Below are 14,026 nucleotides of genomic sequence, written 5' to 3' on the forward strand. Positions count from 1 at the left end.
GCTAGGTAGGTCAGATCATGATCTCTGGGCAGGCAGGTCCAAATTACGCTCAGGTTTCGTTCGTGAAGAATGTAATTAACCGACTAGTTCTTCCCAGCTGTGAATAAATTTTCTTCTTCTTCTTCTTGGGGCAACTGCTTGGAGATCAACCTTGGAAGGAAGACCAGCAGTAGGCGTAAACAATTAGCCAGCGCACGAACATGCTTGGTCGTCACTGTAGCGTGCGACCGGTGACGATGATTGGGGTTCAAAATCTCGTGTCAAGTTGGCGATGTGAAGCGACAACCAGAAGCAACGGCGAGCGGATCACGTGTGGGTTGGACGCAAGCGGCGGCCGTCGACGCCTCGCTCGCTTCCCCGACCTGCCTCCATCCGTCCTATCTGGCCGGGCCCCACCTTGATTATGCCCCACGAGGCCACGAGCCTAATCATGATTAGCCCAGCGCAACCCTCGTGTTAGTTCTTTTAGAAAGAAAAAACTTGTGTTAGTTCATTCTTCTTACTAGTACAATTGTTATTTTTGGTTTGTTAATGACAAGTTTACTTATGTTACTGCTGATTTTTTTAACACCAACTTATATTAATTAACCAACCACACCAGAACACTCATTCGATACAATATTCACCACAGAGGGCGGTACATCATTAACAAGAATACCATCTAATCTATTATCAAAGCTATACTTAGCGATTAAATGAGCCACCATATTGACCGTACGGCTAATCTTTAATAATTGAAGATTATTGATCAACTTCGAGATACTCAACGCTTCCATCTTCAGGTCATGCATAGCAGACCTGTCATAGTCCCCCGATGCAAGAGACGCTATCACAAAAGCGCAGTCACTCTCTAAAATTATAGAATTATGAAGAGAAATACCTATGTAGAGACCGGCAATGCAAGCTTTAAGCTCCGCTTCCTCCACGTTTTGACCGGCAATGTTACTGCTGATTGTTATACGGAATATATACTGAGAAGCAAAGAATTGCTGCAGGTTTCTTTCTGAAGACGCACGACTTCCTGCAGCCGCTGGAGAAGCCGGCGGCGTCGGCACCGTCCGGCGCGGAGAGGCAGCCGCAGACGACGAAGCACGCGCTGCCGGGCGGCATCGGCACGTTCAGCGTCAGCCAGCAGGCGCCCGGAGCCGCCGGACCACTGCCGGCCGCCACCGCCGCGGTGGTGGTGAAGCCCGAGCCGCCGGCGTTCGTGCTCTGGGGCCAGCCCACGGCATCACAACCGCCGAGAGCACAAGGTACCCACGATCAGTCCCCTCTCCGGCCGCCGTCGCCCGTGAGCCGTGGTGGAAGCCAGCGGTCGTAGATGCTGCTACGCGCTCCGGGGCCGGGCCTTTGCTTTCCGGTCGTCGATCGACGTCGACGTGCCGGGCGCACGCAGGCACGCACGCACGCACGTGGATCACGTCGTCTTCTCCCTCTCACCACGTCAGTGCGCAGGGCTCAGTACCTAACCTACCCACCGCCCGCGCTGTAGCCGCTGGCATGTGTCCGTGACACTCTCCCCTTCGCAGTCGCACTTTTGCTACGTGCAGTACTCTACTCTTTTTTTTTTAGAACTATAGAGTGGGCGAGGGACATGCTGGCCCTCCTTGTGGGCCGGCATAATGGGTCGGGAAGGGGCCTACGGCCCGTGCAACTGATGAGCCTGTTTGTCCTGCTCACCCGTCCCACGTGAACAGCCGGCTACCGGCCCATAGCTATCCTTGCGCTACGGGCACACGCACGTCGTCCCCACGAATTCTTGGCGTGCCCACTGGCGTGTGGGCCACTTTTTTCTGCTTCGTTCCGTGTCGCTGTTGGGTAAAGGGCCGGGACCGAGCTAAAGGAGTCCCTGTCTCTGTCGTCCACCTTGCAGGGCACCACCACCAGTGGACGCTCCCCTACGCCGGCGCCGGGCAGGCGGCCACCGCGTCCAGGAAGCACCCGGCGGAGCGGAAGCGGCGCGGCGGCGGCGGGTTCATGGACTCTGGCTCCAGATCCAGCGGCGGCGCCGGCTTCGACGACGACGACGGCCTCGCCGCGCGCCGCGAGGTCTCCTCCTCGCTGCAAGGTACCGCAATTCCGCTGTAATCCACGAGCAATTTCGTTCTCGGAGGCGCTCGCGCGCGTGCAGGCTTCTCCATCCCGATTGTTTCTGTTTCTGTTTTTTTCCCTTCTTCTGTTTCGTTTTTGCTAGACAGCCCCATTCATTTTTGTACTCACAGCGGAGGCAGTGTTCGTGTAGAGGGGAGAGTAGAGTGGAAAGGGAGGAGCTGGCGCGACCCGACGGCGACGGCCATGGAGGCGCGGTGCGCGCGGCCGTCGCACGTCCACCAGCTCCACGCTCACCTCCTGGTCTCCGGCCGCCTCCTCGGCGGCTCGCCGGCGCTTGCGCTCCTGCTGCTGCGCGCTGCCTGCCGCGTCCGTGCGTCCCCGTGCCTCCGTCCCCTCGCCCACCACCTGCTCGACCACGTCCCCCACCCGCCCCCGCACCTTCTCCACGCCGCCTCCCGCCTCGCGTTCCGTCTCCGCCTGACCTCCCTAGCACTCCGCCACTACCTTGCTCTCCGTGTGCGCCACCCGGCCTTCCTCCCGCCCGCCCCTGCCATTGGCGATGTGCTCAAGTCTGTCCCTGGCCGCGCAGCCCATGCCCACGCGTTACGTCTCACTGATGGAGACACACGATTCCTGCACAATTCACTCATCGCCATGTACTTTTCCTGCGGGGATGCTGGCCGTGCTCGCCGTGTGTTCGAAGGAATGCGTGACTGCGACAGGGACGTTGTCTCCTGGACCTCTCTCATCTCCGGGCTCGTGCAAAGTGGCAGCCCCTTGCAGGCGTTACGGCTGTTTGCAGCGATGATGTGCTGTGATGTCCGTCCTGATTTTGTGCCGGTCGTCACAGTCCTCAAGGCGTACATGGAGCTCGATGACTTGCCAGGTGCCAAATCAGCTCATTCCTTGGTAGTCAAGGGTGGCTTTGATGACGAACAAGATGTTGTGACCACACTGACGGCCATGTATGCCAAGTTTGGCTGCATTGTGGCTGCAAGGGCACTCTTCGACAGGATCCCGCCCCCATGGGTAAATGTGATCCTGTGGAATGCCATGATATCGGGTTACTCCAAGAATGGGCTTGCCAGTGAGGCAGTGCATTTGTTCAAGCAGATGCAGGTGTTTGCAAGGAGCATGAGCCCAGATTCTGTCACATTGCGGTCGGTGATCATGGCCTGCGCGCAGCTCGGCTCCACTGAGCTTGCAGTATGGATGGAGGATTATGTACGCCGCAGTGAGTGCAAGGAGGATGTTCTTGTGAACACAGCGTTGATTGACATGTACGCCAAGTCAGGGAGCATTGCCCATGCGCGCAGAGTCTTTGAACAGATGCGTGCGCATGAGCGGGATCTGGTAGTCTGGAGTGCATTGATCTCAGGTTATGGGGTGCACGGCCATCTTGCTGAGGCCATTGGCCTGTTTGAGGAAATGAAGCTCGCAGGGGTGAAACCGAATGATGTTACTTTCTTGGGGCTTTTGTCAGCGTGCAACCATGCAGGCGCTGTGGAGAAAGGGTGGTTCTATTTTCATTCCATGAAACCTGACCACAAGATCGAGCCTCGGCACCAGCACTATGCTTGTGTGGTGGACCTGCTTGCTCGTGCTGGTCAGCTTGACAGAGCATATCGATTTATACTTGACATGCCCATCAAGCCAGAGATGAGTGTGTGGGGTGCCTTACTTCACGGTTGCAAGATGCACGAGCACTCAAACATGGCCATGGCTGAGAGGGCAGCTCAGCACATCTTTGAGTTGGAGCAGTCCAACGCAGGGCATTATGTGCAGCTGGCAAACATGTATGCGTCTGCAGGGATGTGGAGCCATGTTGCTGGTGTACGGGTCACCATGAGAGAGAGGGGTGTCACCAAAGCAACCGGATGCAGCTCCATCGAGGTCGATGGAAAGATGCACAACTTCCATGCCTGGGATCACTCGCATCCAAGGGCCGCCGAGATTTTCGCCTTACTCTGCCTTCTTTCTCAAAGTCCAACTGGCCATGAAATGGGGCATGCCAGCTGTTGAGTTCCTTTTTGTAGTTAGGAAAACCCCCTCATATCCTGTAATACTTTCACATAGTATCTTGGCAGCCAGCATTAATTTTGTCATGCATATCGTGTCCATACAATGCAATTACGATACAATTCGTAGTGAGCACTGTGACCATCAAAATAAACAAAACATACCAGGTTACACGAGATCTGCTGCATTCAGCGCACAAAACAGGGTTGATGATTTTTGCAAACCTCCAGTTTTTTTTTACTAATGAATGCTTTTTATGTAGCAGAGTTAGCTGTGAGGGTGGATGCGAAGGGCGGGAGCTGCAGTGGCAGCGGCACGGATCAGCTGCCAAACACACCAAAGTCAAAGCATTCTGCAACTGAGCAGCGCCGCCGTAGCAAGATCAATGACAGGTGAGGATTCCTGAACTCCTGTAGTTTGTTCAGAAGATAAACAATCCATCGGTATTGTATTGGCATTGTTCCATGGTAATTAGATATCTAAGTTGTGACCTCAATTGTGTTGGAGAAATTTTAGTTAGTCAAAGATTTTGGTAATTTAGAACATGTTCTAGAGTAGATTGTGTGATTGTGTGCGAGATCTTAAGTAGATTGTACTACCTCTGTTCATTTTTATTAGACGTTTTAGACATTCAGACACTGTTCAAAACAGTACAAAGCAAGCTGTCTGAAACGTCTTATAAAAACAAACGGAGGGAGTATGATTGTATAAACACTAGGTATGTAAATTATCAAATTTAGTTCATGATTGAACAACAAGATTAAATCTCTTAAGATATTAATGGTTGTCCATACAAAATTAGACAAATTTGTATTTTGGCAAATCACAGATATATGCATCCTAAAAAAAAGTTGTAGATATAATGTATGGAGTACTTATTATGAAGGAGCTTATCTGAAATTATTCTCAAGACCGTTTGTGAGCGGCAGACAAACACTGGGCTCAGTGTACATAACATAACTGTTCTTCTGTCGACATTATTTCAACAGGTTTCAGATACTTAGGGACCTTTTACCACACACTGATCAAAAGAGAGACAAGGCAACATTTCTCTTAGAGGTAAGGCTCCCAGCAGCAAGTTTGTCTCCTGGTTCCCTCGAAAGAAAACAAGTTTGTCTCCTGGTTGATTAATTTGGTTCTCTCTTGATGCTATTTTTATCCAGGTTATTGAATATATACGATTTTTGCAAGAGAAAGCACAGAAGTACGAGGCTTCATTTCCAGAATGGAACCAAGAAAATGCAAAGTTGCTCCCATGGGTAATTTTTTTTTCCAAATCTGCAATATGCGATTAACAATCCATTCTTGGACGGCTGTATCTTAACTCTGGTCTATATTTTGTAGTCAAACATGTATTTTCGATCATCTTGGAAAAATGCACAGGTAAATTTTGTTTCCTGTAATTGCATGTCATCTCCGACTGAAATCTTCAGAACTTTCTGGTCAGCGTCTTACACATACTATTATCCTTGTGGTCCAGAGTAAAGGGCAAATCGCAGAAGATGCCTCACCTGACCCTTCACAATTCATCAGAAATGGGGCCTCCCCTGGATTCAATATCACAGGCAAGCTTGATGATAACCACACCGCGGTAGCATCTGCAGCTATCTCAGGGGCACCGGATCAGGCAGAAACCGAACACATGGCTAGTGTGTCCTGTAGATCGGCAGACACTCCAACAAATATTATGAGTATGTTTGACAACCCACCTTTGCTTCTGTTCCCATTTTGGAAGTACTATTGTTTATTCATGAATATATCCTTTTTTATGCAGATAATGTTTCGCCCCAGTCTCAACCACAATGGGCAGATCCATCTGGTGTGGATGATTGCGCGGTGAACAGTGGCGTGTTAAATAATCAACAATTGATGATTGATGAAGGAACAATCAGCGTGTCAAGCCAATATTCCCAAGAGTATGTTGCAAAGAATACCACTATCTTTAGTATTGTACGTCGCTACTTGAGTATCAGATATCAGAATCCTGCATGTTAATAGTTATAATAGTTGCATTTTATTTTTGGAAACATTTAACATCCGCTTTTGATTGTTGTTATTAAACTAGCGTCTCCTGGCAATTCTAGAGTTTAGAATTTTAGATTGATCTTTTATAGAGCATATCGTGAAAAGCACTTTTCGCCTTTACCAAACAAAGTACACTGACACATTTAGGTTTTTATTTAACTCACAACAGGCTACTTAATACGTTGACTCATGCTCTTCAAAGCTCGGGTATAGATTTGTCCCAAGCCAACATATCCGTCCAGATCAACCTGGGCAAGCGGGCTGTCAAAAGACCTACTGCTGGACAATCCTCCAGTTTCAAGGTGCGTCACTCATCATACTTCATATTCCCCATATACCTATTCTGAAGATACCTCTGCAAAAAAATCATACAATTCCTATCGTTTCTATTGTAGCATTTGCACACTTTAAATAGCTCAGAGTCAGTTCTTGTAAATGCACCTTAACGTCCCCTTGTGTAGGTTATTCATCCCTGCGTATTTGAAAGTTTGACACGCGGTGTTTACATCCATGTAGGAGCACACCGACCTAGGCCCGACGAACAACATGATGGGCCATCAGCAGGCGATGCTGGGCAACGCCACCGAAGAGCTTCCGCATGCAACGAAGCGGTACAAGCCGGGCAACACCTGACGGCGGCGACCCTCAGCCACATTTCTCCACCCAAGACAGGATTGATCATTCTTTCCTCCGTGGCATTTGCCAGCGGAGACCCTGAGATTGCATGTACATTATGTTGCTTCTGTGACAGCACCGGGACGGGCAAGACTTTGGTGCATTCTTTCATTTAATCTTCGCGTCGCCGCCCTTTATTTATTGTTGAAGTAAAAGCAAAACAAAACAAAGAAGCTTCCATTGCAGATTGTGAAGCTGCTCTTGTAGTACTAGTATATACAGGCTTCCATTCGTATGCGAAGTTTCTCCCCCGTGTAACCTGTAAGATAACTCGACCAACTCTTTATCTGTTAGTTAAGTTGCACCCTGGAGCATGTCAGCTTGTTAGCGTGTCCGTAGCTCTCATGTCTGTTTTGCTATTATCTGTGTTGAGTTATTATTTTTTGACACAAATATGTGTTGAATTGTGTTAATGAATTGGATGGAAGCCCACGCCGCCTCGATCGTCGGTGGTTCTGGTAGCCGGCAGGCTGTGGCGCCGGTACCCGACCGTCGTGCGGCGGCGAGGGGGGACACGGGGAGAAGCAGGTTCCAAGACCCGATCGCGTGACTTTGCTAGTGACGGAACCCCCACGCTTGCGATGCAGCAGTGATGCGGGAACCTCGTTTACCCAGCACTTACTAATTCGAAGTCTGGCCCTGACTTTGAGGCTCACTCTTTTTGGAACTAAACAAGAAAAGGTTTTTGAAGCGAGGGCGTCTGAGTCCAAGCTTGCGACAAGATGCAAGCGCGGTCCATTGTATTGCACGTCAAAATTAGTGCGCGTCAGTCTTTGTCCCTTCCAAGACGCTGTCACTCAGCGCGCGCTGGTCGACGGCACGGGGCAAGTGGAGCAGTGGACTTGACCTGGCGGCCTTTGACATGTGCTGGGAAGGAAAACCCCGAAGAGAAAAAGGCATGTCGAAATGGACGCGACCTGCGACGGAGTGAAAGTCGGAGCGGCTGAAATCCGGCAACGCGCGGCCCTGCGGTGCCGTCGCGATCGTGCGGATTCGCGGTGCGACGGTGGTGGGTGGGCGCCGCACCGCACCGACGTGCACTTTGCCTGATGGCCACCACCCTTGCCTCGCGTGCCGAGCATATAGTAACAAATTAATAAAAGGCGGAGGAAGTTTTATGTTACGGCGCGATCGCGCGACGGCGGCGACCCTGGCGGGGACGGGGAGCACTCACGCGGGCGCGGTGGTGACTCGGAGAGCGAGGCGAGGCTCATCTGAGCTGACCTGAAGCCGATCCCGATGCCAGCCTTACTCGCAGCCGGACGAATTGCTCGGCCTCCGACGCAGCTAGCTTTGGCATCGGCGCTGCACTGAATACGGGCTGGATCGTTCCTTCCTCACAACGCGACGCTGCCTGCACCTAGGCGAGTGGAGCCCTGCGCTTGAGCATTGCGGAACGAGGTGCTCCAACAACGGCAGCCTCTATCAGCTTGAGAACAAAATCATACTGAAACAAATCAGCATGGATCAACAAGTCCAAAAGTGACCAGTCATTTTAGACTTCAATTAACACGGTCTCGAATACCTACGTCCGCCCATTGTTTTTCTTCAGCAAGTAGTAGTATCAATTAACAATAATTCCTAGCGAGAATGTATCATTTCCTACTGAAAAGAAAAATAAAATCTAATCAGTTATGTGTATGATAGCTGTTCAAGTTTCAAGCCTTTGACCACTCGCGTTCTAAGTCAACATGCCTGGGCAGAAACCGGGGGAAGAACTTTTCATTGCATTCAGTAACAAACATCATGCCCAGAACTAAACACCAATATCATCAGCTCAACCAAATCATCCAAACTGTGTATTACAATGGAAGAACTTCTGACAAGCACCGTCACAATGTATGTATATGCATCACATCACATGCAAGCACAATTCAGAAACAGAAAAAACTCTACTCGTGGGTGTAATTTTCTTCTAACTCCTATCATATGTACAACACAAAATCACATGCTGCTTATTTTTCCGACAACAACAAAAGAACTGGCAAATCATGCCAATCTGTGTATATTATCACCTAACAAATGGCACCATTTATCTCTCTCAGGTGCCTGTCCCCATCAAATGCAATTGCAGCTAGATCTCCAATTATGCCTACTCAAGAAATGTAATCCAAGCCGGCCCACGGCTCTGGAAAGAATGTGTATATATCCGGGGGTATCATAAAGCTGATAGCTCATCCGGTTGGTGCAAGCACTCGTGAGGATTCGCGTAGAAGTAGTCCTCTTCCTTGGGTTTGTCCGGAATCACCTGCCTCCTGGATGGCGCGCCCATGCGGCTCGTGTGTGATGCCTTCACAGAGGAGGAGAAATCGGCCCAGCTCAATGTGCCGTTTTTGTACTCATCGACCAGCTCAACTATAAGTTTCCGGTCTAGTAGCACCGTCTTCTTGAACCCCAAGTATCTGTGGGCAGGGGACAAAATAACAGTTGAACGAAAATGGGGCAAAGCCTTTTTTTTTCTGAAACAAGATTGTGACATCCCAAAGTTTCAGCTTGTAAACATTAATTTTACTGAGGATGCAATCATGAAAAAACTGTATACACAACACAATAACTCATGTTTCAGGCATTTCACTATTATCACGCAATTGAAATGAAACATTATAAATTTGGGGTTTCAGAAAATCCTGCTGCTCCTATAAGAATGGTTGCGAACATTGCGATCATGCAGCATGGCATGGGGCAGGTAAGTAGGTGTTTCTTTCCTTTCTTTCTTTCTTTCTTTTATGCGAGGAGGTAATAGTTTTTTTCTTGATATTTAATCCAAGGGACAAACTTCTATGTCTAGTCACAAGTATAACATGATACAGTGTCACATAACAAGGGAAAAGCTGGAATTTGACAAAAGTACCTGCGATGGCCTTCAACAACTTTTGCCATGTTACCATCATAAGTGGGGATGAAAACATCACTCTCCAAGGACACCATATAATCCAATGCTGCCATCTGGGAAGAATGGTTCTGGAAAAACCTGAGCCCTGAAGGCAGTAACGTCTCCTTTCTTACCTGATTGATCATCATCAATAACAAATAAACTTCAGATACTCACATGATAAAAGACATGATAAGCATGCAGTGCTGTGTTGAAGATGTTGAACTAACCACATTGGGATAAGCTGAGGTCAGTGCAGCCATTCTTCTTTGCCCACCATATATTTCACCAGCAGCAATATATATTTGATAATGGCGATCAATGTCGAGTGCCTTTAGTACCATCGCAATCTCCTCCGGTGTTAATGGACAGAGCCCGTCTTTCCTCTTCACCTTGGAGTCGATCACTTTCTCTTTCCACCATGGGTAAGCGTATCTTCCAAGTTCAAGGCACAATTCATTTGTCAACTAAAGGTCTAAAACATCTTGAGAAAATTTGGATGAGATGCAATACCTCATTCTTGTGAGCTCCTCGGCCTCCTCGTTGCTGCAACCATGTGTACACCCGGAGAAGGCAAGCATGTCCATCTCATACCGCAAGTGGAGAACCACAAAGGGTCCATTCTGACGAAGAATTTGAACCACACGCCTGCCCAGCTCTTCTATTTCAGGGGTAAATCTCAATGCATCAAAATTGACACGGCACCTCAGTTTCTGAATCTCCATGGGTAGGCCATTATTTGCAAGCCGAGCATCTGTTTTATTCAGATGGAGAACTTTGTACTTCTTTAACATTGGTAAAATCTGTTTTCCCAAAAACAACTACTTAGAATCACTATCTGGGTATGCAGATGATTCGGATACATCACGAGAAACGGAGAGATGCAAACAAACCTGATTATGGTAATAGGATATATCAGACCAGCTGACGGGTGGCATGGAGCGAAGATACCCCTGTTCAACTCTCTTTTTCAGCCGTGGAGGCAGCTCTTTCAGTATCCGGACCTCATCTCTCAATGATGCTATGAAGTAGTCCACATCAAATATATCTCGGAACTCACTGTAGGCAAAGCAACAGCAAAGGATAAGACAAAGGCAGCCCATTATATGAGTTGTTAAGAACTGCAGTGACTGCAGAGAGAAATGCTGACCTAGGATCAGCCCAAAATGAAGTTTTATCCAACTCCGGCACGATGAGTGTGACATTCAAGTATCTTGCAACCGTCACCATATCACATATCTGATTTACCAGTGGAACTTTCATGGCTCAGTTTCAGTATTTGAACAGCAGCAATGGCTCACAAATATGGACAGCGCAGTAAATTAGATGCATTGAGATTGTCACGAGCTGTACTTACAGCGGCTCGCATCTGGTTGAGACCGCCATTGCAGGACACCATCAGATAGCCATTGTTCTTGTAGATTCCTGAACACAGAACCGATAAGATCAAATGGCGGTAGAGGCTGTAACAGGGTTAGAATCAGTAGGAGTCAACCGCACAGGAGACACGCAATGGTTAATCGAGCCATGGAAGTGAAGTGTTCCCGGCGAATGCGGAATCCTTGGACCAAATTGATCGGACATGAGCTGATCGACCCAAAAAAGAGGCGCTAACGCAACGATTCTCGCAGGGAAGGGGACAAATGGAAAGGGGAAAGCATTAATGGAAGGCCCGAATATTCCTGAGCAAAGAAGGAAGGGAAGCCGCCTGATTCGCAGATGATTCCTAATTCCTAACCGGAGAAGGGGGGGAGAAGGGGAGCAAAAGAAGCAGGAAACGAGCGACATACGCTTGGGCGGCAGCGGCAGCGCGGCCGCGGCGGCCCTCTCGCGGTCCGCCGGCAGCAGCAGCGGGCGCTGCACGATGACGAGCGTCTGCGCGAGGCAGCCGGACCAGACCCCGCCCAGGCCGAGCACGCTGGGCGCCAGGTGCTCACCGAAGGCCGCCGCGAGCAGCACCACGACGCAGGTCCAGAGCAGCACGGTGGTGCTGGCGCGCGCCACCCAGAGGCTCACCCGCGCCGCCCGCCGCGCCTTCCCGGCCTTCCCGCCGGCGCCCATCTCGTCCGCGGCGCCGCGCGAGAGGAAACCACCCCACCCGAGGCCGAGCGGGTAAGGCGGTAACGCGCCGCCTGAATGGTACTCGCGCGATCAAAGCCCCTCCCTCCCACTCGCTTATGTCCTGGCTGTGCTTCCTACTAGTCCTCGCCTCCTCGTCGAAACCCGTGAGCGCGCGGCGCCGCGAGGGGTGGCGTGTCCGTACTGCCGGCGCGGGCACCGGCGGCGAGGGGGGGAGGCGCGGTGCGTGGCAAAGCGCGCCCGCGTGGCCAGGCTGGCCTATTTGTACGCACACGGCAGCAGCAGCGGGGGCTGTCCGTACAGGCGCAGCAGGTCTATACGGACGGGGTCTATGGACCGGTGGGACGGGTTTACCGTGCCGGCCCGTGGAGCCAGAGGGACGTGAGCCGGGATCGGTCCATGGGGCGCGTGTATGGACGGTCTGTTTTGACCTCATGGCCTGGGGTGGGCCCCGGGGTCGTCTGTCGTCTGGGGTGCTTCGTGTGGCTGACATGTGGGGCCTGGCCCCGCATGCCGAGAAACGAACTTATCGCCCCGGATGGATTTCTGAAATGGGAGGAAAGAATATTTGTGGTTGGCGCCCGAATGTCTGCGTTGCCGAGGGATACTTTCGCGCAAGAAACCTTGCTTTCTGAGGTGGTACTAGCAGCTTTTTATTTCCGAGAGAATTTTATTACAACCATTGATATATAGTAGAAATTAAAGCATTGATAGGAACTGGCAGACATTTGGTTTCGCATATCAAAGCTGCCGAGATTCTGTTCACGTGAGCATCATGAATCAAGTGTGGATTACCTTTATCTCCCGTCCAAGCTTCATCGGCGAGCCCATGGACTCGCTCCGACACCCGGTGGCAGGCTCGGTGTCTTCGCTCCGGCTAAACTAGTTAGAGTCTTTCTTTTTAGTGCCGCACGTGCGGTGAGCGTATAAGGACGCTTCTTCTTTGCGTTTATTTTCTGGGTTTCGATCCTTCTCGAGTTTGTCGATCTGGATGTAATCGACGAAACTCTGACGTAGATTCATGTCATCTCCTTGAAATTGGGAGGTTAGGGTTTTCTGTAGTACGTGCGCAACAACAAGATTTGATGTGAGTTGTTTCAGATCTATTTAGGGTTCAACGACGTTGATGGGTTTTGCACATGCACGAAGACTTCCTAATTGCCATCAATAAGGCCAAGCCAGCTTCGATATGGAAGCGGTGACATTGACGCATCTGTGACTTGTTCTGTTAACGGTAGTGGTCGTACAATGGTCTAGAGACCTCGATGTCAATTTTATTATGTTTGAGGCACTTTGTACTTCTTTGTAATGCATGAGGATCTTTTCCGCAAAAGAAGAACCGTGGATCACCTTGACTAGATTTAAGCCCTAAACACAAAGACTCCCACGTGATTAGATTTGCTCCTCCTCCCGTTGACTACGCCGTCTGACCCTCCCGCCTCCAATGGTCTTTTGGGTTGTGGAGGTGCGGAGGACCTCGCTCCCCTGCCGGTGGGAAGCATCAACCCACTCTCATTCTTGTTTTGGTCCAGTGTCTTGGTTGGGGATGTATGATGATGACAATGTCTCTTGATAGGAATAATGTCTCTCACATTCGAGCACCATCTCCATGGTGTGTCTTGCGTTGGAGGGTGTGTGGACATATGTCTCCATTGGATCTAGCGAATTCAATCGGCGCTGGTCTTCGTTGGATCTGTTTGTATCCAATCTACGCTCATCTTTGCCGTACGTTTACAAGCTTGATCCTTCCGATCTACGACTCTCTTCATCGGCGATGTTTGTTGTTTTGATGTAGTGGTCCAGTGAGTCATAGCACGGCGATTTCCTGACTATCTACTACAACAAGACTTGTCCGATCCCGGCGAGGAAGGACCACTGACGATGGCGCATCTTCGGTTCGCTTTAGTGCTTATAGCATTGTTAGATGGTCCATAAACATGGTTATTGTTACCTATGGTGTTCTCTATCATGTCACAATTGATTATGAATAATTTGGAAATTAAAAAAAACTATGGATCACCTTCTAGGAAGAGAAAAAGAGCTTGGTGGTTCGGAGAATCTCGCATGTTTTCATGAGCGACAAGATCGAGCGTCTTCTAATTCCCTGTTTCAACTCCAAGAGCAGTAGATCGTGAGTTTCATGGATCTACAAGACATTCATCGACTAAAATGTAGACCATACCAACCATGTGGAGCTAAACCCCCGTGAAACAACTTGTTTACTACTCCTTCCATTTACTATTATAAGAGGTTCTAACTTTTTTTTCTAATTTGGATGTATATAGACATATTTAAATGTGCTTG

The 14,026-nt window shown here is 49.7% G+C and overlaps 2 protein-coding genes across 5 annotated transcripts in view; one reads left to right on the plus strand and one right to left on the minus strand.

Annotated features, from left to right (window-relative positions):
• Nucleotides 1–7,090, plus strand: part of LOC123104068 (transcription factor BIM1) — an 8,234-nt gene extending 1,144 nt beyond the window's left edge. Inside the window, exons 3-12 of one of the 3 annotated variants that reach the window (XM_044525787.1) lie at nucleotides 996–1,253; nucleotides 1,874–2,068; nucleotides 4,337–4,463; nucleotides 5,061–5,130; nucleotides 5,235–5,330; nucleotides 5,416–5,454; nucleotides 5,552–5,762; nucleotides 5,846–5,987; nucleotides 6,266–6,398; nucleotides 6,613–7,090. In XM_044525787.1, the coding sequence (XP_044381722.1) occupies nucleotides 996–1,253; nucleotides 1,874–2,068; nucleotides 4,337–4,463; nucleotides 5,061–5,130; nucleotides 5,235–5,330; nucleotides 5,416–5,454; nucleotides 5,552–5,762; nucleotides 5,846–5,987; nucleotides 6,266–6,398; nucleotides 6,613–6,729 (1,388 nt within the window). In that variant the 3' untranslated portion in view covers nucleotides 6,730–7,090. The remainder of the gene's footprint in view (nucleotides 1–995; nucleotides 1,254–1,873; nucleotides 2,069–4,336; nucleotides 4,464–5,060; nucleotides 5,131–5,234; nucleotides 5,331–5,415; nucleotides 5,455–5,551; nucleotides 5,763–5,845; nucleotides 5,988–6,265; nucleotides 6,399–6,612) is intronic. The other 2 variants (XM_044525788.1, XM_044525789.1) reach the window with 2 other exon arrangements.
• Nucleotides 7,091–8,540: 1,450 nt separating this feature from the next.
• Nucleotides 8,541–11,948, minus strand: LOC123104069 (rhamnogalacturonan I rhamnosyltransferase 1). Of its 2 annotated transcripts, none has more exons than XM_044525790.1 (8): nucleotides 11,434–11,948; nucleotides 11,001–11,068; nucleotides 10,794–10,882; nucleotides 10,537–10,702; nucleotides 10,157–10,446; nucleotides 9,874–10,078; nucleotides 9,623–9,777; nucleotides 8,541–9,173 (listed from the first exon to the last, which is right to left on the minus strand). In XM_044525790.1, the coding sequence occupies exons 1-8, from the start codon at nucleotides 11,702–11,704 to the stop codon at nucleotides 8,930–8,932; spliced, it is 1,488 nt and encodes a 495-aa protein (XP_044381725.1). In that variant the 5' UTR covers nucleotides 11,705–11,948; the 3' UTR covers nucleotides 8,541–8,929. The 2 variants fall into 2 exon arrangements, with proteins under 2 accessions (XP_044381725.1, XP_044381726.1); XM_044525791.1 differs by lacking the exon at nucleotides 11,434–11,948 and adding an exon at nucleotides 11,144–11,162.
• Between the last annotated feature and the right edge of the window lie 2,078 nt (nucleotides 11,949–14,026).

The sequence above is a fragment of the Triticum aestivum genome, chromosome 5A (genome assembly GCF_018294505.1).
Source record: "Triticum aestivum cultivar Chinese Spring chromosome 5A, IWGSC CS RefSeq v2.1, whole genome shotgun sequence".
NCBI lineage: Eukaryota > Viridiplantae > Streptophyta > Magnoliopsida > Poales > Poaceae > Triticum > Triticum aestivum.

Coding starts and splice junctions, on each gene's coding strand:
- LOC123104069 (XM_044525790.1), bottom strand. CDS start 11,704: ATGGGCGCCGGCGGGAAGGCCGGGAAGGCGCGGCGGGCGGCGCGGGTG. Junction 10,079..10,156: donor GAGGAGCTCACAAGAATGAG/GTATTGCATCTC, acceptor TGAACTTGGAAG/ATACGCTTACCCATGGTGGA. Junction 9,174..9,622: donor GTTGTTGAAGGCCATCGCAG/GTACTTTTGTCA, acceptor CCCTGCCCACAG/ATACTTGGGGTTCAAGAAGA.